This window comes from Xenopus tropicalis, chromosome 4 (assembly GCF_000004195.4).
Source record: "Xenopus tropicalis strain Nigerian chromosome 4, UCB_Xtro_10.0, whole genome shotgun sequence".
Taxonomy (NCBI): Eukaryota; Metazoa; Chordata; class Amphibia; order Anura; family Pipidae; genus Xenopus; species Xenopus tropicalis.
The window spans coordinates 123406042-123427999 of NC_030680.2; the positions used below are offsets into that span (position 1 = coordinate 123406042).

Sequence of the window (21958 nt, forward strand, 5' to 3'; positions counted from 1 at the left end):
GCTATGCTGAGGCCCCGGCATAATACAAATGCTATTGCTATTATGGAGGGTGCATGTCCCACGGGAGACTTATAGTTAAACAATATAAACCGAAAACGAGCAAACAAATGCAATAAAATCAAACAGCTGTTAATGGCGACGTAAAAGTTTGCGGCTGAGGTGGGAAAAGCAGCATCTCCACTAACTACCATAAGTACCAACACAGTGTAATCCACACACACACATGAGGCGGGGCTTGGGCTGCTATTGCACGGTTCTGCTTGTCACTCACAGCTATGACCACTTCCTGTGTGAGAATGGACTGACACGCCCACCCCTCAGTTCAGCCTAGACACGGAGCGGAGTTGATGTCTCTGTAGCTCTGATAGAATGACATTTTTCAGAGGTAAAATGAGACTTAAATTTCTGTCGCAGTAGCTAAGGATGATGCACTATATCCACTTCCTGTTAAACTCATTTCTCCATAATTCATTTTGAATATGTATTGTGATTATTTGTGTAGATATATTAGATTGTAAGCTCCACGGGACAGGGACCTCCATCCACTGGTCTCTTTTATACTAATATAATGTATTTATTTTTATTATTGTATTGACCCAATAGATGTAATGTTCTGCTATACAGAGCTGCATGCATAAGTAAAATAAAAAATGTGCATATATTGCACTGAGAGTGCTAGGTTTTGGAGTTAATAGCAGGCTGGTCCGACACTTTTGTATTTAGCAGCAAAAACTTTGCTTTAGTTCCATAGGCGTGCTGCCTAAACAATGGCTAATCTCTTTGCAATTCATGTTGCTATGGGAGCAGTGGAGCGTCCCAAATACGGGGTGGGGATGAGGGCGGTACATAGCTTCACTCTAGTACTGAACTACAAATACCAGCCTCAGCTGTCTATGTTTTGTTACCAGTGGAATTATGGGAGATGTAGTTTGCAGGGAGAGAGGTGGGGAATGGCTTTATATATACACAAGGAGAAACAATCACGTTACCAAGCGATAGCAGTGCTTAGCATCAGCAGCGTGTAAGCGCATCGCTTACCATTACAGAAGGAATATTTCAGTCCTACACAGACTGTCACAGAGGTAGGTGGAACAGATAAAAGAAGCACTGTGTATACATTTTGTTCTCCTTTGCATTTTTGGAAATTAAACTGCTGTGGAATTACTGCTCCCTTCGTGGCTGTACCAGCCCTGGCTTTGGGGGCATTCTGGGAATGCTGAATATTTATATTACAAATGGCATATGTTCCTCTTTCTACAGGATTCTGACTGTACAATAAGATCTGTCTCAGCGATTATAATGGTGAAACTTTCAGCCAAGTGCATTGTAGCAGGTGAGTGCCCGAGATGTCAGGGCTGACCTTGGCAAAGGAGGGGGGACAGACCAGGGACCAGCACATGGTGGGGCCCTACAGAGAATCAGTTATAGGTAGGTAAAGTGGGGTCAATATGTAAGATTAAAGCATTCACCCAATATCAGTCCTATCAGGTAGCATGTAGGTAGGCTGGTAACCACGACTACTGTTCATACATCTAAAGAATAATATATCATGCAGTTGGGCTCAAGTGTCAATTATGCTAGCTGTAAGATCCTACTAATATGGGGTACAGCACACTTACTGTTTGGCTTATTTGAATGTACCCACACATTGCAAGAATAAAAAACTTTACACAGGGCAATACTCAACCCCTCCTTAAACAGAGTCAAGCTGGCCATACACGCACCAATGATGTTGTACGAAACCTTGTTTCGTATGATATTCGGTGCGTGTATGGCGTATAGACAAGACGACCAATATCGCAAAGGCTGCGGATATCGGTCGCCTCGTCGATTGCCCGATGGTCGCAGGAAAGATCAGAATTGCCACGTATATGGCCACCTTAAGGCTCACCAGAGAACCTTATGTCAACGGTCTGCTAGCAACTCCTTAAATATTTCCTTCTTACTGGGAATTATCTCCCTGGATTCTCCTGATTATCTGTGTCAGTAAATTTGGCATCTATCTTTTCCGTGACCCAATCTAAACTGCTCATTTGGCAAAGTCACCAAATGAGCCAATCTTTGCTCAATTTGGCCACCAGCGCAGGCCCTGACTGGCAATTTGTAGATACTGGCAAATGCCAGCGGGCTGCTGTAAAATGCCATAGGCAATCATTATTTATTGGCATGGTGGGGTTGCTGCTTGGGTCTCTGTGTACTTAAATACTAGGTCCTATTTTGAATCTGTCAGGAAAAAGCAAAGTCAGGTTAGAGGACCAATGATCAGTTAATAATTGGTCCCTGTGTTGGACAGGACCATGTCTGGAGTGGCAAGTTTGCTAGGTTTAATGGACCTTTGTATGGCCAACTTAACTTTTTCCTGTCTTTTTCACATTTTCTCACATGCTTTAACTTCCCCTAGACACCTTGTAAGATACATTTCTTTTTGAAGAAACAGTGTGAATGGAGTTAAGAAATAATGATCTATGCTCAGAGCCAGAGCCACCTGGGATTTTCCCAGTACCCTGACAAGGCTAGGTTGCAAGTCTGCTGCGTGTTCACACAAATAAGCATTTAGTAAGTTAGGTTAAAAAAAGACAAAAAAAGTCCATCAAGGTCAACCTTAATGCCTACATATAAACTGCCTAAATACTAGTTGATCCAAAGGAAGGCAAAAAACCACATCTGAAGCCTCTCTAATTTACTGCAGAGGGGGAAAAATTCCTGACTCTAAGATGGCAGTCGGACCAGTCCCTGGATCAACTTGTATTAAGAGCTATCTCCCATAACCCTGAATTTCCTCATTTGCTAAAAAGCCATCCAGCCCCTTCTTGAAGCTATATAATGTATCAGCCAGTACGACTGATTCAGGGAGGGGATTACACAACTTTACTGCTGGAACCTCTTTCTTCTAATCGGAATGGGTTCCCTCATGTCAATTTGAAGGACCTACTGGTAAATAAAGCATTAGAGAGATTATTTTATGATCCCCTTATATATTTATACATAGTTATCATATCACCCCTTAAGTGCTTCTTCTCAGTATAAACAACACTGACATGGCCATTCTTTCTTCACAACTGAGACTTTCCATACCCTTTACCAGCTTAGTTGCCCTTTTCTGTACTTTCTCTAACTGAATAATGTCCCATTTGAGCACTGGAGACCAAAACTGAACAGCATATTCTAGATGGGGCCTCACCGTGAATCTATACCCCTTTTAATACAGCTCAAAACCTTGTTTGCCCTTGCAGCTGCTGCCTGGCATTGCTTGCTACAGCCAAGTTTATTATCTACAAGGACTCCAAGGTCCTTTTCCATTATGGATTTGCCAAGTGCAGTCCCATTAAGGGTATAAGTGGCTGCATATTTTTACAATACAGGTGCATGACCTTACATTTATCCACATTAAATCTCATCTGCCACTTAGCTGCCCAGATTGCTAGTTTGTCAAGGTCCTGCTTTGCACATCACTTCTTGAATTACAGTATTGTTGCCCTTCATACTTACAGTTAACCCCATCTGCTTGCCCTCACATGTTCAGTCCCCTCTCTGCGTGTATGATGTATGAAATCAGGACAGAAGCAGCATGGCGGTCTAACTCCTCTGGACAAAGATACAGTCCTGCACACACCACCTTACACTGAGACAGCTGGTGATGGGGTATGGCCAGCATTTGAAGTGAAGGGTATTGATTAAAGCGCCCACCCTGACAGGCTGGCACCATGATTATGATACTGCCTTCATTATATTAAATGGAGTATGAATGATAGACAGTGCCACAGCTGTTATTGTCTTGTTTAAAATATCAGATACAATTATAATCAATTACAGTTGTTAAAAGAAGGACATTTTCCACTTCTTATAAATAAAAAGAAGAGCTGACTCTTAAGGCAAATGGTATATTTTCACTGCCAGAGGAAGATATGTCAATGTTGCCAGGATTGATGTAATGACTTAAATAGCATATGTCTGTCACTATACACAGGGCACATATAAGACAGAAAGCAAGCTGTTTCTGCTGAAATTGTCTGCAAGGTTGATCTGTCTTCATTGATTTTGTATTATTTCCACGGCTGTATTCATCAGAATATAGCCAAACTTGTTTATGTACTGACCCAAGTGTTAGTCAAATGAGCAGACACTTCCTTACCATCTAGGTATGGCTAGAATCTTCTCAACTACAAGGGTTGTCATCCTTAGCTGTCTTGCAGAAAATGATCCCATTGGACCAAAGTAGCCAAATAATCTAAGCCTGAGCTCCATCTCTTTGCATCTCGCAGCCAAACGTTGTTGAATCTGTGCATATGTGACTTCATCATTAAATGAAGAGGAGATTCTCTTCATTCACTGTTATTGTGTGCAACAACTTTCAGACTTTCCAAAACTGGGACTATGACAAATTCTTTTCTCAAACCTCACTTTAAAGTTTACGAAGTGTTGGCAGCAGGTAGATGTAGCTGTGGTGCTACCACTGATGTGTGACCCCTTCCACCTGGGATAAAATGAAGCGAATGGGCAAACACCATTATACAAAAGTGAATAATATTTATTGTGGTCTGCATTTTCCATCAAATAAGGTAGATTTTAGCCAGCCATACCACATCTGCAATCGCACCATTCAGCCAAGTTGGGATAAAAACCAATACATTGACTCTTGAAACAGGGACTAAATGTTCAAAATCTTTTCTGCGTTGAACTGTCCCTCTTTGCTTTGGAAGTATGCTGAGACATTAGAGTGGAAGCCCTGGTATTCTAGAGGAGAACCCTCCAGTTATTGACCTCTAGAGCTCAGGATCAGTGGGTGCTCAAAAGTCCTTTGCAGTGTAAAACATTAATACTGTGTCTACTGTATCAGTAACATTGACACTGTGCAGGGCCCACCGGGGCTGCCACTCCAGGGGCCCCCACACCCCTCCTCGGGGCACCGCTGCCTCCCCCACCGAGCATGTGTACATTATACTTATCTTAGGTGCAATCAGGGGAGGGAGCTTAGCTGTGGAGCACCTGTGGGAATCGGTATGGTCAGCCGACCCTGGCAGGAGCTAATAAAATGGGCTCTGACGACACAGTATCAGTGTTTTACACTGCAAGGGAATTTTGAGCTCCCACTGATACTGAGCTCTAGAGGCTTCTCAGTAACAAATTGCTCATGTATTTTACAAAGTATATATGAAGAACAAATAAATCGATTATCCATGACCATTACTTGCACAAGTCCACCAGCACATCTGGTGGGCTGCAGATTCATTGCAAAAAAAGGAAGTTGTGTCCATCACTATATTAAACCAGTGAGGCTGCAACAAGGCAAACAATAGGTTTTTTGGGTGTTTAAAAAAAAAAAAAAAAGCCCCTGCTGGCGGGGAGAGCTCCCAGTGCAGGTGGTCATGTTATTTAGCGTGCTTGCCCATAATGAGCAAGGCTTCCCACTCATTTAACATGCACATGCATGTGAGGTAGGAGTGGTAAATGCCACTCACCTGCCACACATGCGCATAATGAGGGAGTTGTGGCACTCGTTTGTTATGTGCAGGTCTGTGCCACAACATGGCTGCCTACCCCAGGAGCCCCCTCTAATGTGGGTAGCCTTACGGTATTAGCCCGCACCTCTGGTGGGGGAAATTATTTGAGGATGATTGGTGCCCTTGAATGATGGGTAGATTCAAGAATATGGTGACCTGTGCCATAGATCTGTTGGGGTACTGTGCCCTAAGTATTTTATTACGTTGGGGTCAGTTTAGAAAAATCTCATATATGTTCCCAAGTATATTCTTGTGTTAAATACCATATTTTTCGGACCATAAGACGCACTTTTTTTCCCCCTGAAGTGGGGGGGAAAAGTCCCTGCGTCTTATGGTCAGAATATACTTTAAAAAAATGTTTTTACTTGCCCGTGTGGTCTCCGTGCAGGGCCCTCCTCTATTCACCGGCGCTTAGCTCTGGCGCTGTGCGCATGCACAATGACGCGCATGCCCATACGCATGCGCGTCATTGTGCATGCGCACAGCGCCAGAGCTAAGCGCCTGTGAATAGAGGAGGGCCCTGCACGGAGACCACACGGGCAAGTAAAAACCTTTTCTTAAAGTATATCTGTAGGCTATATGCTGGTACAGATGGGGGCAATATGTTGGGTGCTGCTGGTACAGGTGGGGGGCAATATGTTGGGTGCTGCTGGTACAGGTGGGGGGCAATATGTTGGGTGCTGCTGGTACAGGTGGGGGGCAATATGTTGGGTGCTGCTGGTACAGGTGGGGGGCAATATGTTGGGTGCTGCTGGTACAGGTGGGGGGCAATATGTTGGGTGCTGCTGGTACAGGTGGGGGGCAATATGATGGGTGCTGCTGGTACAGGTGGGGGGCAATATGTTGGGTGCTGCTGGTACAGGTTCGCTTTTAATGCACATAAAATATTTTAGGACAGTATTTGTTTCAGAATCTTTTTTTCTTCATTTCCCTTCTCTAAAAACTGGTGCGTCTTATGGTCCGGTGCGTCTTATGGTCCGAAAAATACGGTAGTTCATTGTGGCTGAAACTGAAAATCTTCATTTTTGTATTTAGGCTGATGCCACACCAGGCGTAGGGCTGATTTTTTCGGCAAGCGGAAAAACGCTTGCCGAAAATTCAGCCCTACGCCTGCTACTTGTGCCTGCACCCGAATGAATGGGATACGCTCGGGTGAAGGCACAAGTAGCCGATATACGCATGAAAACGCGAGACTTTGCATTCTCTCGCGTTTTCATGCGTATATCGGCTACTTGTGCCTTCACCCGAGCGTATCCCATTCATTCGGGTGCAGGCACAAGTAGCAGGCGTAGGGCTGAATTTTCGGCAAGTGGAAAAAATCAGCCCTACGCCTGGTGTGGCATCAGCCTTAATAGTTCAGGTTTGGGATCTGTTGTTCAGTCATATTTGAAATATTTCAACAAAGTTATTATTTTTGACTGATTTCCTTTTTCTCTGTTATTATTTTAAACCGTACATTTTACTTTTAAGCAAAACATTTAAGAACCACCCATAGATTAAGTACATACAATAAATTTATGGTTATGGTTATTTATTTGTTATATGTTAAGAAAAGACTTAATTCAAAGAGCCCCTTTCTTTTCTTTACTTTGTAGACTGAGGCAGTCACAAGGTGAAGGTTATTATTCAAGGGTCTTAACTGCAAGAGAGAATCTGAAAAAATATATTTTCCGTTTCCCACAATTACTCTGATGCCCCAGAGAACTGGTCTAATCTATTCTATGCAGATTTACATTTACACCACATTCTAATTTCGCTATACTCAATGGTAGTCATTCTGCTTTCATTTTTCAAACAGCTACCCTCTGCACCTGATGGCATTGTTTCCTTGTATTGCTTCAGGGATTCTGGCCATACACGTTCAGATTTTAGTTGTCCTCCGACAAAAGTTCAGATATCAATCGTATGTTTAAATGCGACAATCTAAAACTAACATTCAGATTGAAATTGTAGGATAAAGTACTAAAAAAAAACATTGTGGGATGTTCTAAACATAAAATTATTGTCAGACAACAATCGACCTCCCGGAAATGCATTGTATGTCACCCAAGGATATAGTCAGATACTGAATACATGCAAAGATTTTATTGCTATCCAACCGATATTTTGTAACCTTTCTGAACAAATAAATGACCGATTGGGACAACAATTCAAAGCTCGCATATAGTCAGAAAATTGCACAAAACTATTTTTCGTACGATTATATCACTGAGTGTATGGCCAGCTTAAGTGATCTTTGGCAGGCTGTCAAGTCAGACCTACACAAGTCTCATTTTCCAGCTGTGTAACGTTTAGATAATATAACTCATTGCTAAAAAAAAACATGGTTAAAAAAAGGCAACAGTGCAACCCTTTCAAATTTTAGGAGAACTAAAGCTTAACAAAGAAGTTGGGGGTTTGGCAATTATACCCCATTAGCAGGGAAGATCTGTGCCCCCAAAGATGCCCCCAGTAGCCCCCCATATTCTTTTCTGCTGATTTCCTGCCCATGCTGCTGGCACTTACTGAGCTTAGGGGCCCACTCACAATATACTGTATATATATGATATAAATGTCACAATACAAGGCTGATTTGTACTCAGTTCTGATTAGTATTACATGGCATCTCTGAAACCAGCACAGTTAGCATTAGAATTACATCATGAGCCTTTTATCATAAACTTCTGTAACATGCAAACCTTAATTTTCTGCTTGATGGTTTGTGGAGATACCTAAGCTTAGCTTCTCAGCAGCTGCCCAGAGCACACTGAGCATGTGCAGTGTCACTGACACTTCTAACAGAATCCCAAATGGGGAGCTCCTGTACACAACTTTGACAATTTTGAAGGCCTAAAGCATTACTGTTATAGAAATGCTAAACCTTTAGGCTGGTTCAATAAAGGTATAGTGACATGTTCCAGTTTTTAACAGGAATTTGTCACTCTGCCTTCATAAACCCTAGCACTGCAATTTTTCTCTAATGAATGTGCTCCTGCCTCCCCCCAGTTTACCGTTTTCTGCTGCATGGCGTAAAGTTGAGCAGCTTCCTGGTTTACGTTACACTGTGGTGGCAGGGCAATGTTCTCATTGAGGCACTGTTAGCATTTGTCCTCCAGCCTATCAGAACATTGTCCCAACCCCAAGTGTGCAGAAGCTCATAAAGCTGTTCAACTTCAAGCTGTTCCGGAGACGGATACAGGTTAGTAAGGGGAGAGCTGGGGGGGGGGGGGGGCATTTCTACCCATGATGTTTTTTTACGGTTTAGTTCTCTCTTTTAATGGTTGAACTAGACAGACTATTGTGTTTTATGTTCTGGTTGTGTGTATAATGATAAGCGTGCAGTGTTGTAGCACAGAGTAAGTCGTCCATCAGCAAAGAATTGGCTTGTGTTATTTTCATGATTCATAGCACATAAAGGTAATTGTGATAAATGGAAAGCTCTAATTGCCTTAAATATATGCTTTATCTTTTTATTGACCTTTATTTTAACACCCCCATTTTTTGCGGCTTATGCCTTCCCTTTATATGAGATTATGCACCCTCGAGGGGGCAACAATAAAAGGGCACGGCGTCCATTTATTAAAAGCCTTGTGATAATACCACTGTTTACATGACACTTAAAGTTACAGCTACCATGTGGCCTCAATTGGTGGAGTAAGTGGCAGTGTTGATTATATACATTACCATATTATGTATAAAGAACACAATACTGCCCAACAGGGCGCATGATTATGTAAGGGAAGAAATTGCATGTCTGGAGTATGTTAGCTGTGAGTGCCATTAAACAGACTAGTGAGCAGCGGAATTGCTTTACCCATAATTACAGACCCCTGAAGAGTTTATTGCGCTTGTATTAAGAAGCCATTGAGACCTTTATTGGTACAAAGTGGAAGAAGGGGAATGTCCCTGGCTTTGCTACGTGATATGGCGGGTGGCTCTGTGTTTGTGCTCACCGAGTTGCATTTATGTTGGGCAGACCAGACAGTGTATAAAGACTAGGCACATAAAGTGTATTTTGCAACAGTACTATCAGCTGGGTTATTTGTAGAATATTCTAAGGGAGAATTTACAAGGAGGTTAGGGATGAGCATTGGTTTTGGTATTGAGAAAAATAATCAAATCTCTGCCTGATGAACAAGAATCTGCCATTTATAAAGCACGTTTAGAATCACCATATTATAAACATTGCTAATTTTAAGCAGGTACTCAGACAGACAGAGCCAGGCTAAGTCAGGGAGGTGCCAAGGCAAACCCCCAAACCATAGCTCTCCCCTATGCTTATCTCTCTGATACAAATGGCCTTCGTGTTTTGGTACTATCCAGCATGAAACGCATTCGGTCATTTGTACCCTTCACAATTAAAATAATTTTTTTTTTTTTTTTTACTATGCCTGTCTCTCTATTGATTCTTTGAGCGCCTTCTTATAAAACACATTTTATTGGATATTGTGTATCATTTTAAAGGGGTGGTTAAGTTAAATAATAATATGTTATGGAAAATCCTATTCCTAGAAATTTGAAATTGTTCTTTATTATTTATTTTTTATAGTTTTTAAATGGGAGTCACAGACCCCAGTACTTAAAAAAACTATCACTGAACTTACAATTTTATCATTTTTACTTTTTATTCCTTAATTTTCTTTTCAGTCCCTTTCTAATTCATATTTCAGTCTCTCGTTCAAACCACTGCCTGGTTGCTAAGGTAAACAAGACCTTAGCAACCAGACATCTGCTGAAATTCTAAATTGGAGATCTACTGAACAAAAAGCTAAATAACTGAAAAATCATAAAAAATGAAAACCAACTGCCAGTTGTCTCAGAATATCACTGCCTGTGTCATACAAAAGTTAATTTAAAGGTGAACCTTCAAGCTAAAGCCCAAGGACATGTGTTCCTCGAATCATATAGGGTGAACATTATTCTGCAATATTTCATCGAACAAGGTGAGAGGAGGGCTTGAGTATTTCTGCTGAGGAGGGGTTAGGAAATGGTCCCTGCGAATCAGAGACAGGCTCTAATGGTTTCCTCTCAATCTGAGGAATCGGGCATGTCTGTGTAAAAAATAAATCTATATATTTATTTCTGGCAGGTCAGATAGTGTTATGCACCATTTTAGCATAGCCCCAACTGAAGGAACTCATGTCAACAAGTGGGATATATTTTCCTTTAAGAGCTGAAATAAAATGTTTTGAGTGAAGGTGTGTGACATATGTTCCTTTGCTATCACAGGTGACACAACTGTGGGGAAAAGTACCCTGGTCCAACTCTTCCGGAGTGATGGGAGCCATTTCCCAAAGAATTACAGTATGGTAGGTCATGCCGAATAGAAATACATTGAATTTATGGTGGATATAGGCTGCAGGGTACCAACGGGATTGGGAAGTAGTGTCTGGGTTTCTGGATTTTGCATGTTGTTGGCGCTGTGTACATTTGATCACCAGTACTGACATTTTCTAAACTACAATGTCATTTTTTGCCTTGCAGACCACTAGCATGGAGGTTTCTGTAAAAAACGTTCAGATACCAGATACTGGAGATAGTGTGGTAAGGGTGCTTTTCTGATTTGTAAATATCGCTCCTGTAGAAAGCAGTCTTTTTCTGGCCCTTTCTGCACAGCTGGTTCTGACTTTTAAAGCAAAGTAAAAGAAGCCAGCTCTCATTCAGCCAAGACTCCCACAATGCTTTGAATGTGTGTTCACAGCTGGCTTCTTCTACACTGGTTGTAGTTTTGTTTTTTGTTTTTTTTTTTTAACAATTTTATTTTATTTTCTGTAGATTCAACAATTATTTTCCTTTGCAAGGTTAATCAAATAAGGGTTGGTTGGAGAATCGGAGACATTTGTGAATAGGGTTGCCAGCAAAAGCCAGACAAAGGTTGTGGGACCAGGCCCATATTTACCCATATAGGCACTTTAGGACCCAAGCTTAGGGCAGCAGCTTTAGTGGCGATGCTCTTGACTGGTGATATGGGAAATAACATTTTTAGCAGAATTTTTTTTTTTTCACCAGATACGTGCCAGCTACATCCAAAATGGATAGGGGGTACCTGTTTGGACAAAAAGTGACGTAATGCATCACTTCCTACCATGCACAATGATGTGGGGTAGGGGGGTGCGCTGGTGATGTCAGGGGTGGAACCGTGATGTCTGGGGCAGTCCAGTAGGTGGCAACCTTATCTGCGGATTGGAAAATATGGTTATAATATATTTCCCAGATGGTAGGGGTTAACAGCCTGGGGCAGCACAAGCTATTTATACCCACTTGGGTAAAGTTAATTTAACCATATATGCTCTGCCAGTTGGGCATTTTGCACAAATAATAATTGGGCCATAAAACATTAAGCCCAGGGTCACACCTCTCCGCTAACCTGCCTTTTCTGTTTTGTCCATTATGCAGTCTGTTCTGAGACTTCACATATAAGCCCAGCTCATTCCATTGTTCCTTTACAGGAGCTCTTCCTCTGCGACAGTCCTGGCAAAGCAATCTTTTATGAGGTGACGGAGAAGCTGGTAAGTCCCTCTGTTCATTCTGACAAAGCTACTGAAGCCAATCCCGCCGTGCTGAGTCTTACGCAATCCAATCTGAAGCACCTCGCACTATAAGGCTCCTGTCTTTTCTTACCTAATAAATGGTTAGGCTGTGAAGTATACAGCTCCTTTCTACTTGATCCAATCCAAAAATAAATCAGGCAGTTGTAATGCTGGTTCCATTTAAGCTCATGATTATGTACAGAGGTCATTTTATAAGAAACATTATTACCCTGATTTTTCCAATTATAATGGTAACCCACAATGTTTTCTTCTTCTTTTATTCCACGTTAAATGAGGGAAGAGAAAAGAAGAAAAGGGGAGAGTTGACACTTATTTCCCTGTGTAACCAAGGCCCTGGAGAATGCAAATCATTGCATGACTGTGCAAATATGAACACATCTCTTCTAGTTGATTAGTAAGGTTTTAAAGAACCCCTTCTTTTAGGGAATCAGTATGGCAGCTTCTGTCTTAGAAAATGAATGTCCTTAGCAATCAGTAAGGAGCGGCATCATGTTTTACAGCAGTGGTTGTTGGACTTTTTCAGTTCAAGCCTTTAATCAGGTCCCCCTTTTTGCTAAAAAGATACAGGTCATTTAGCTTTAGTTTTAAGAACAACAACAAAAAAGTTTTCCCCAATTGAACTCAGGTGTATCTTGGAGAGCAAGCAGGCATTCTCCCAAAATGTCACTGCAACTGACCTTCAGGTTGCCACCCACCTACAGTCTGCTGTACAGGAATAGAGGAGCGAATTAAGGAAACCCACTCCTAAAATGTACTTTAACATGGAATACACTTAAATGGGTAGTTCACCCATATAGAATGACCTATTCTTAGCAACTTTTAAATTGGTCTTTTTTTATTTATAGTTTTTAAATTATTTGCCTTCCTCTTTTGACTCTTTCTAGCTTTAAAAAGGGGGTCACTGACCCCAACAGCCAAAAACTATTCCTCTCTGAGGCTACAATTGTATTGTTACTTTTTATTACTTATCTTTCTATTTAGGCCCTCTCCTATTCATATTGCTGCCTTTTTCAAAACACTGCCTGGTTGCTAGGTGAAATTGGACCCTAGCAACCAGATACCCTCTGAAATTCCAAACTGAAGAGCTACTGAACAAAAAGCAAAATAATTCAAAAACTTCAAATAAAAAATAAAGACCAGTTTCAAATTGTCTCAAAATAGCACTCTCTACATTACTGGGGTTTAAAGCTCAGCTAGGTCAGAGCAATCCTGGGCTAATTCCTTCTGCTTTGCATATGAATAAGGATATCTCTACAAAAATGTGTTTCTTGTGGATCCACTTCCCTGGCTTTACATATGCTAGGGGGGAAAACTGGTCTGTAGTTGGGAATTTGACCAGCATACTGCCCTGCCTGTTCTTTAAAACCCAATGGGTAAACTTCAGCCTATAGGGCAGTGATCCCCAACCAGTGGCTCAGGGGCAACATGTTGCTCACCAACCCCTTGGATGTTGCTCCCAGTGCCCCCAAACCAGGGAGTTATTTCTGAATTCCTGACTCGGTGGCAAGTTTTCGTTGAATAAAGACAATAATAACTACCAAATAAAGCCTCCTGTAAGCTGATGTGTGCATAGAGGCAGTCTAATAGCCAATCATAGCCCTTATTTGGCTCCTCCATGAACTTTTATGATGCTTGTGTTGCTCTCCAAGTCTTTTTGCATTTGACTGTGTCTCACAAGTATGAAAGGTTGGGGACCACTGCTATAGGGTATCCCATATAACTAGAAATTTTAGGAGCAATCTTGAGCTTTCTTCCCAAAAGTCATTCTGAACCAAGGGTTGCCAAAACAAGCAATTATCAGCAGCTTTCCAGAGAGACTCACCTCTTCCCAGTCATTTTTGACGAAAGAGACTCCAGAGAATTGGTGGACTACTAAGATGTAGTAGAAAAAGGCATATGTTGATAAAAGATCCAATGTCTAATTCACTAGTACAGGCTAATTGAGTACTTTGAGGATAGGCAAGGATAAAGCTTCCAGAGTAACCAATGCATTTCTCACATGAGAATATATGGACAAACAGCGATGCATTTATGATTGTGTATAGAAATGTGTGCCCATCATTTACAGGATCCATGTGGGTACCCTATAATGGTAATTAAAATGAAAATATATGTTTATGGGGGAATGTAGGAATTAGAAATAAGATTTTTTTGTAGCATTTCTATTTTTAATGCTGCTTTCTCTGAATGCTCTTTTTCATGCAGTGGGACCAGCCGGGTGCCCTGTGCTTGGTGTTTGATGTCACCAATGAGAGCTCATTCAGTAGCTGCGCAAAGTGGTTGCAGAGAGTTAGAGCGAAGACATTCAGCCCTCAGCTCCCAGGTTGGTGCCAGAGAATGGAAAGTTCCTTTTCCTTGTGTAGCATGCATTCATTTCTCTCTTATTTTGTGTGTCGCTGATTGAAAGGAGTGAAAGGGCCTCAGGTACTAAAGGCAACAAAGCAAAAAACAGTTGCTTTTTTAGCCACAATGCAGTGTTATTTTGTTCCCTAAATTTCATTGTCACTACTCATCAGAAATGTTGCACCTACTGCCAGGCACGGAATGCACAAATGTGGGCATAAAATACGTCCTTTTGTAAATGTCAGACAAATTGACATCAATGCCACAATATTACAGCTTGCTTGTTGGTTAATGCAATAGAAACCACATACAGTATGAGACCTGGGAGCAGTGCAGTGTGGAAGGTTCCCTTGCACCTGTAGCTCAGCATGCTGCACCACATTTTGCAGTTGGTCTTCATTTTTTGTTATTTGTGTTTTTTTTTTTTTTTAAATTATGTAGCTTTTTGTTTAGCAGCTGTCCAGTTTGGATTGAAGTGGCTATCTGGTTGCTAGGGTCCAATTTAACCAAGCAACTATGCAGTGATTTGAAGGAGAGACAGCAATATGAATGGAGGAGGGCATAAATAGAAAGTAAAAAAAAAAAGTAACCGTAATGAAAAAAATTGTAGCCTCCCAGAGCAATATGGCTGCTGGGGTTAGTGAGCACCATGTGAAAGCTGGAAAGTCAGAAGAGCAGGCCTGGATTTGGGGAGAGGCCACAAAGGCCCGGGCCTAGGGCGGCACAACTTGAGGGCGGCATGCAGCCCCACCACACCAAAATTTTGAAATTTTGTTCTGTTACAGAGCAATGGGGACTTCTCCCCACTGCTCCGTATGCAAGTTCGGTCTTCCGCGCATGCACACGCACCCGCTGTTCGCACATGCGCACTCCTGGGGGCTGTTGTTGGATGGGGAGATGACCAGGGAAAATCCGGCCCTGCAGAAGAGGAAGACAAATAATTCAAAAAGTTTAACCGGAAGGTAAACCATCCCTTTAATTCCTTGCTCCTATTCCATTCTTCCAGTTGGCTAATAGTGTCTACCTCTTTGCTTTTGTAAGGTGTTCTTGTTGGGAACAAGACAGACATGGCAGGCCGCAGAGCAGTGGAAAGGGGGCAGGCAGAAGAGTGGGCAGCAAGCAATGGACTGGAGTATTTTGAGACGTCTGCGGTAATAATCTTTTCTTCTTTTCTATCTTTAAAAGAATAATCACACAGTCCTTCTGTAATAGGAGCCTGTTAACCCTAATGGAGCAGCCCATTGGCACAACTTGCTGTACAGCTAGGGACAACAATACAGTCACTGACAGTGACAAGACCAGACAGACTATTGCCTGGCTCTGCTGCCAGCCCCAATCCCCAGCAGGGAACGCTCCACAACAGGGCCTGCACAACTGTGCCACACCAGGTTCTGTCATGTGTTTATAGTTTTTTGGAGATTATTCTTATGAGGCATACAATATGGCACCTCCCGTCATATTTATCAGTGCAAACAATATGCTCTCTGCTAAACAGGAAGTTGGTCCAGAGAACCTTTGATTTGCCCCATACAATTAGGCAAACTCTGAGCAAATGTTGCTATATAGATATTTTGATGCAGGTCTGAGATTCTTTATCTAATGTCTAAGGAGAGCACCATAGTGCAACCTCTTTATTTACTTCCTCTGTGGCCACATCAGCAACATTCTGTTGTAGGTTCACGTGCGGGCCACACTACATGTCCTTTTAACCAAGATTTATTATTGAGAGAGGTGAGTAGGGTTGCCACCTGTCCGGTTTTGACAGCCCAGTTTTCATAAAGGCTGTCTGGGTCAAAACTGCCTGCCAGGTTTTCCAAATAAGGGAATCTGGACAGGACTCCCCTTGGATGACACGGTGATCAACCAATCACTGATCCCTGTGTCACAGCCCTGCCCCCTGACACAATAAGCCTGGCAACAATGTGTCACCAACTTTTCTTTGATGTCACCCACATGTCTCCTGTCATCATCCATCTGCTGCCCGGACTGTGGGATCCCTAGAGATGAGGTAGAAAAAACAATGGGGGAAAAATTCATACCCAGAAAGAATGGAACAGGCGAATCAATATGGGGAGGGGGGGGCTCTTTTATAAGCAACCACAAAGCATCCCACTCATTATTTTGGTGCAGGACACTGAATATCACACACTGTGCCATTCACAGCTGGTAGTTACAGTGTTCTTGTGGGTTGTTGCCAAACTCTTTGTGCAGTATTTCACTTGCACATTTTAAAGTTGTGGCCATGCAGTTGTTTATCCCACTCTTCCCAAACCATATTATGTGCAGAGCAGTGAAAGCAGGCCCTGGAGACATACAAGTTACAGGCAGTAGTCTGTAGCTCCAGATCTTAGTTTCTTATTAATCATAATTTAAAGGGAAACTATGCCCCCAGAATGAATGTTAAACCAACTTATAGTTTATGTAGGTGGTTAATGAAAGAATCTTACCAAATTTGAATATAATATATATATATATATATATATATATATATATATATATATATATATAAACATCTTTGTATGTAATTTGTATGTTTTTAGAGACCTATAGTTTCCCTTTAAACATTTAATATTATTGATTCTGATCTTGTGGTAAATTGCTCCTTTACAGAAAGAACTGGAAAACTTTGAGCAGCCATTTCAAGCACTGGCAAAAGCTTTTCATCACCTGTACCAGGAAAGAGTGGAAAACTTCCGGAGCCTGATGTAGGGTCATTACTTTCATCTGCAGTCACTGCACCTCTGGTACATCTGATGGGACAAATCATAGCTCTTGTGTATTTGGATGTTCTGCACCTTTGAAACTTTAATGGACAGTGTCAGAACCAGAGCAGAGAGAGATGAAGTCTAGAACCTATGACTGTCTTGCTGATATTCAGCTGCAAATTCCAGCACTCAGAAGGCTGTAAGTGGGATGCTGGAGACTGTAGTCAACAACAGATGAAGGGGCCACAAGTTCTGAATATCAAACAATTCATAAAGAATGCATCATTAGTAATGATTTTTTTATCTGTCTGGCTAAGGAAGGTTCAGGGCCCAGGGAACTGCCCTCTCTCAACGTTCTTTATCTCAATCAATGCATATTGAAATGATTTCATTACTATAGGACCACAATATAGTTACATAGTTAAGCTGGGTTGAAAAAAGACCATCAAGTTTAACCCTTCCAAGCAAACCCCAGCACACAAACCCATACTGACCTATCTATACACTCACATACAGACCCATACTGACCTATATATCCACTCACATACAGACCCATACTGACCTATCTATACACTCACATACAGACCCATACTGACCTATCTATACACTCACATACAGACCCATACTGACCTGTCTATGCACTCACATACAGACCCATACTGACCTGTCTATGCACTCACATACAGACCCATACTGACCTGTCTATGCACTCACATACAGACCCATACTGACCTATCTATGCACTCACATACAGACCCATACTGACCTATCTATACACTCACATACATAAACCATATATACCAACATCAATACTAACTGTATATTTCAGTATTACAATAGCGTTGGACATTATGCTTATTCAAGAAATCATCCAAGCCCCTCTTAAGGGGATTATCAGAATCTGCCATTAAGAGTGGCATTAAGATATAGCAGCTGTGAGCCCATATACTGGTAGTGAGTGGCAAAGGTGTATATTCGAATATGCTGTAGTGAAACTGTACTGAGCACAGTTTTGGGGCCATTATTAGGCAAATAGTACTGTATTGATTAAATTTTGTATCTCTTTCAAGAAATGTCATATGAATTTAAGAACTGGGGAGAAATGATGCTGTTTAAGCATGGGGATGCTGTTCCTTATTTCCGTAAGGTTATTGCATTCTAAATCCCTAAACAGAGAAGCTGGAAAGTGATTCTCACCCATCAGTTGCGCTGGCATTTCTGAATGCTTCCTTCCTGCGAGCTGAGCACCTCCCACATTTAGTGACCAGAAGATAGCCCCACCCCCTGTCCAACACACCACACAGAGAGAGGAAAGCAAGGTTCAAAGAGTCTGTTCTATGTCTGCGTGAAGCCAAACAAACCAGTGTAAAAACAGACATTAAAGATAGTTTTATGTTAAGCATTCAGTTCTGTTACCAGTATAACTGCAGCAGTCGGTTCTGTTTTTGAAAAGCACATTCCCACAGAGACTGTTGTCCAAACATCTCAGTGGCTGCTCATTATGGGGCTTGGCTGCTGGTACTAGAGATGTGTAGCATATGGCACTTTTGCTCCTGTTTTGGGGTATCTTGTGCTTCTAATTAAACTTAAGGAAAACAGGATGTTGATATCCGCCAGTCTCAGAGGATCAAAACCTGTTAATAAGAAAGCAGCACTTTTCTGTTTATTTCAGTTCAACCTGCCAGATTTGTTCTGAGCAGCAGGTAGAAAAGCCTATTTTGAGGCTTCCCAAGCACTCCAGTCAAGTGTCACTTAAAGCAAACTTATCATCTAGAACAGCGGTGGGAAACTTGTGCCTTTGTGAACATCAGTGCAGGCACTCCACGCGCTTGTCTGAACAAGTGTCTTTCCAAGTAGCCTTCTGTTTACTGGTAACTGCGCCACCAAAGAATCTTTCTCACCCACATCCCTTTCATAGTGGCCCTGGACAGGGGAATATTATAGAGCAGGGCCCCATCTCCAGTGGACTCTCTTGGAGAAAGTCATTCAATCCCTTATGCCTTATAGGGTGATTTTTTTATTAAAAGAATAAAATACATCCAGTGCAAGTCCTATTCATATGGCTCAGGTTGCTCATAAGTGGTGCATAATACACTTTTAAAGGAAAACTATACCCCCAAACATTGTAGTTCTTTATAAAAATATAATGCATAAAACAGGTCATATGTAAAACCCTGCATCATGTAAATAAATCATCTTCATAAAAACATACTTTTTTAGTAGTATGTGTGATCCTCCATAGAAAATTGCAATTTTAAGTTTAGTGGTGCACACAAACAAACTAAGGGCACACATACATGCTAGGCCCCATCAGCCAATTAATGGGCAAAGTTCTGTCTTTTACTCCCACACTTCTTCCTGTTACAGTTAAAGATGCATTGTTTCCTGTCAGGTGTGTGGGCACACAGCCCATCACAAAATGGGGCCTCAAAGGAAAAAATGTGAAAAATGGCAATATTTACTGATATACTCAAGCTTGGTAAGATTCTTTAATAGGCTGCTTAATATGATATAAACTATCTGTTGGTTAAGCATTCATTTTGGGGGGTATCGTTTTCCTTTAGTATGATACATACACATTGCAGGTTTTTATAGCAAGGAAACAGAAAGATATTTTTTGGCTGGTGAAATGGCGGACTATAAAGGGGGATCTCATATCTAAAACTGGTGAAAGCTTCTACTGTAAAACTGTGATGACTGACATTAATACCATCTGGGAGCCCCTGGGGGGGTAGTTTGCACCTACTTCCCAGAAGTGTCGGCACACTTGCTATATAATTGTCCCATGCATATACAGTATATAAATGATGCCTTTATTTCACAGAAATTATAGGTACTGTGATATAAAGGTTTTTCAGTTTGTTATGGGAGATCACTTTATCTGCACTTTTATACTTTTTCCTGCTTTAATGAAGATGTGTGAATGATAGAACATTCTGTAGGAAATAAGTGCAAGTTGTATATTTTAACAAGCTGCATCTGTGTCTGTTATCCTGCTTGTTAGGGGATTAAGTCTGCTGTTAGTCCAAAGGCTGCCTGGAAAAGCCATATGTTGGAACATTCCACTGCCACTAATGATTAGCAAGAAAGGATTGCAAGAAGAAATTGATATCTGATATCTCTTCTGATATCTCTGTTTAGGGGTATATTTATTTCCCCCACAGAGGGGGAAAGAGTGCCCAGCTGGTGAATACTTTCCCAGTATAAAGCATTTTAAGGAGAACCAAAGCCTAATTAAAAAAGTATGGCAGAAATGTTGCACATTATGTTTTGGGGTTCTGTACCAGCCCAAGGCACCCACAGCCCTTTATCAGGGAAGATCTGTGCCCCAAAGATGCCCCAGTAGCCCCCCATCTTCTTTTCTGCTGATTCCCTGCACATGCTCCGTGCTGCTGGCACTTACCTGAGCTTAGGGGCCCACTCACAATATACTGTGTATATAGAATATAAATGTCACAATGTAAGGCTAATTAGTAAATAATTTAGATTATTAATGTGTGAAACCAGTGCAATTTGCATCAGAAATGAATAATCAGACCTGTAGCATCAGCTTCTATAACAGGCAAACCTACTTTTCTGCTTGATAATTTTCTACGACCCCTAAGCTTAGCTTCCCAACAACTGCTCAGAGCCCACTGAGCATGTGAGTATTGCAGACACTTCTAACAAAATCCAAGATGGTGACCCCCCTGTGACAACTTTGAAATGCTATATTTCTCTATAGAATGCTGCGGTGCCATTGGTCAGGCTTTTAATGATGCTGTGGCAGTGTCAGAATCAAGGGCCCAGTTGCACAAATATTTCTGAGCACAGCTTTGACTTTTCAAATTGTGCAATTGGGCCCTTGATTCTGACACTACCACAGCATCATTAAAAGCCTGACCAATGGCACTGCAGCATTCTATAGGGAAATACGCAGCAGCCATTTTGGGTAAGCACAACGTGATGTCCATCTATAGATCAAGGGCCAATATCTTTTTGTGTTTGTCAGCATTAACCTAGAGACTCATTTTCCCATGATGTGTAAGAAGAAGCGTAAATATTATGGAGGTCAGTGTACTGCTTTGCAAAGAAGCGAATTAGAGCTAACTTGGTGGGTGACACGTGAATTGGATTTTACCCATCTTAGAGTTTTTAAAACCACAAATGTCTAGTCATTTATTAAAAGACCTTATATAAAAAAGCATGAACAAATAAAAATGTGGAGAAAAACAAAAACACGAAAACCTATAGTTACAATTTGCCTAGGACACCTCCCACTGACTTCTACATGACACCTCCCACTGACTTCTACATGACACCTCCCACTGACTTCTACATGACACCTCCCACTGTTTTCTACATGACACCTCCCACTGTTTTCTACATGACACCTCCCACTGACTTCTACATGACACCTCCCACTGACTTCTACATGACACCTCCCACTGACTTCTACATGACACCTCCCACTGTTTTCTACATGACACCTCCCACTCACTTCTACATGACACCTCCCACTCACTTCTACATGACACCTCCCACTCACTTCTACATAACCTACATCATGTCTTTTTTTTGTGTTTTTTTTTACTTAATAAATCACAAATCTTTTGAGGTTTCCTGTTATTAGTAAAATTCACGATTTTTAGCGCTAAAAATCCACAATTTGTAAAACAAGCTAGTAAATGGGCCACTTGTGTGACTGGGGAAGTAAGGGTAGCTGGGAAGCACTGGCTGGGATGGGGTCTGGGTCAGTGGGGACCACTGGGTTTTTTCTCTGTGTCCCGCTGGCCCAGCCCGACTCTGTATGTGGTAAAATGTTTGCTTGGCATGAGAGAAAGTAGTACTGGGAAATGAAAGCATGAATTTGTAGTGTAGAAAGCCTGCCTGTATATAA

At 41.6% G+C, this 21958-nt stretch overlaps 1 protein-coding gene across 2 annotated transcripts; it reads left to right on the forward strand.

Annotated features, from left to right (window-relative positions):
- The first annotated feature begins 359 nt into the window (after positions 1 to 359).
- Positions 360 to 18478, forward strand: ift27 (intraflagellar transport 27). Of its 2 annotated transcripts, none has more exons than NM_001142001.1 (8): positions 360 to 385; positions 1261 to 1333; positions 10710 to 10789; positions 10965 to 11024; positions 11930 to 11989; positions 14237 to 14354; positions 15416 to 15525; positions 16985 to 18478. In NM_001142001.1, exons 2-8 carry the CDS (start codon positions 1300 to 1302, stop codon positions 17081 to 17083), a joined length of 561 nt encoding a protein of 186 aa, NP_001135473.1. In that variant the 5' UTR covers positions 360 to 385; positions 1261 to 1299; the 3' UTR covers positions 17084 to 18478. The 2 variants fall into 2 exon arrangements, with proteins under 2 accessions (NP_001135473.1, XP_012816132.1); XM_012960678.3 differs by lacking the exon at positions 360 to 385 and adding an exon at positions 981 to 1082 and having other exon boundaries at positions 16985 to 17361.
- The last annotated feature ends 3480 nt before the right edge of the window (positions 18479 to 21958 follow it).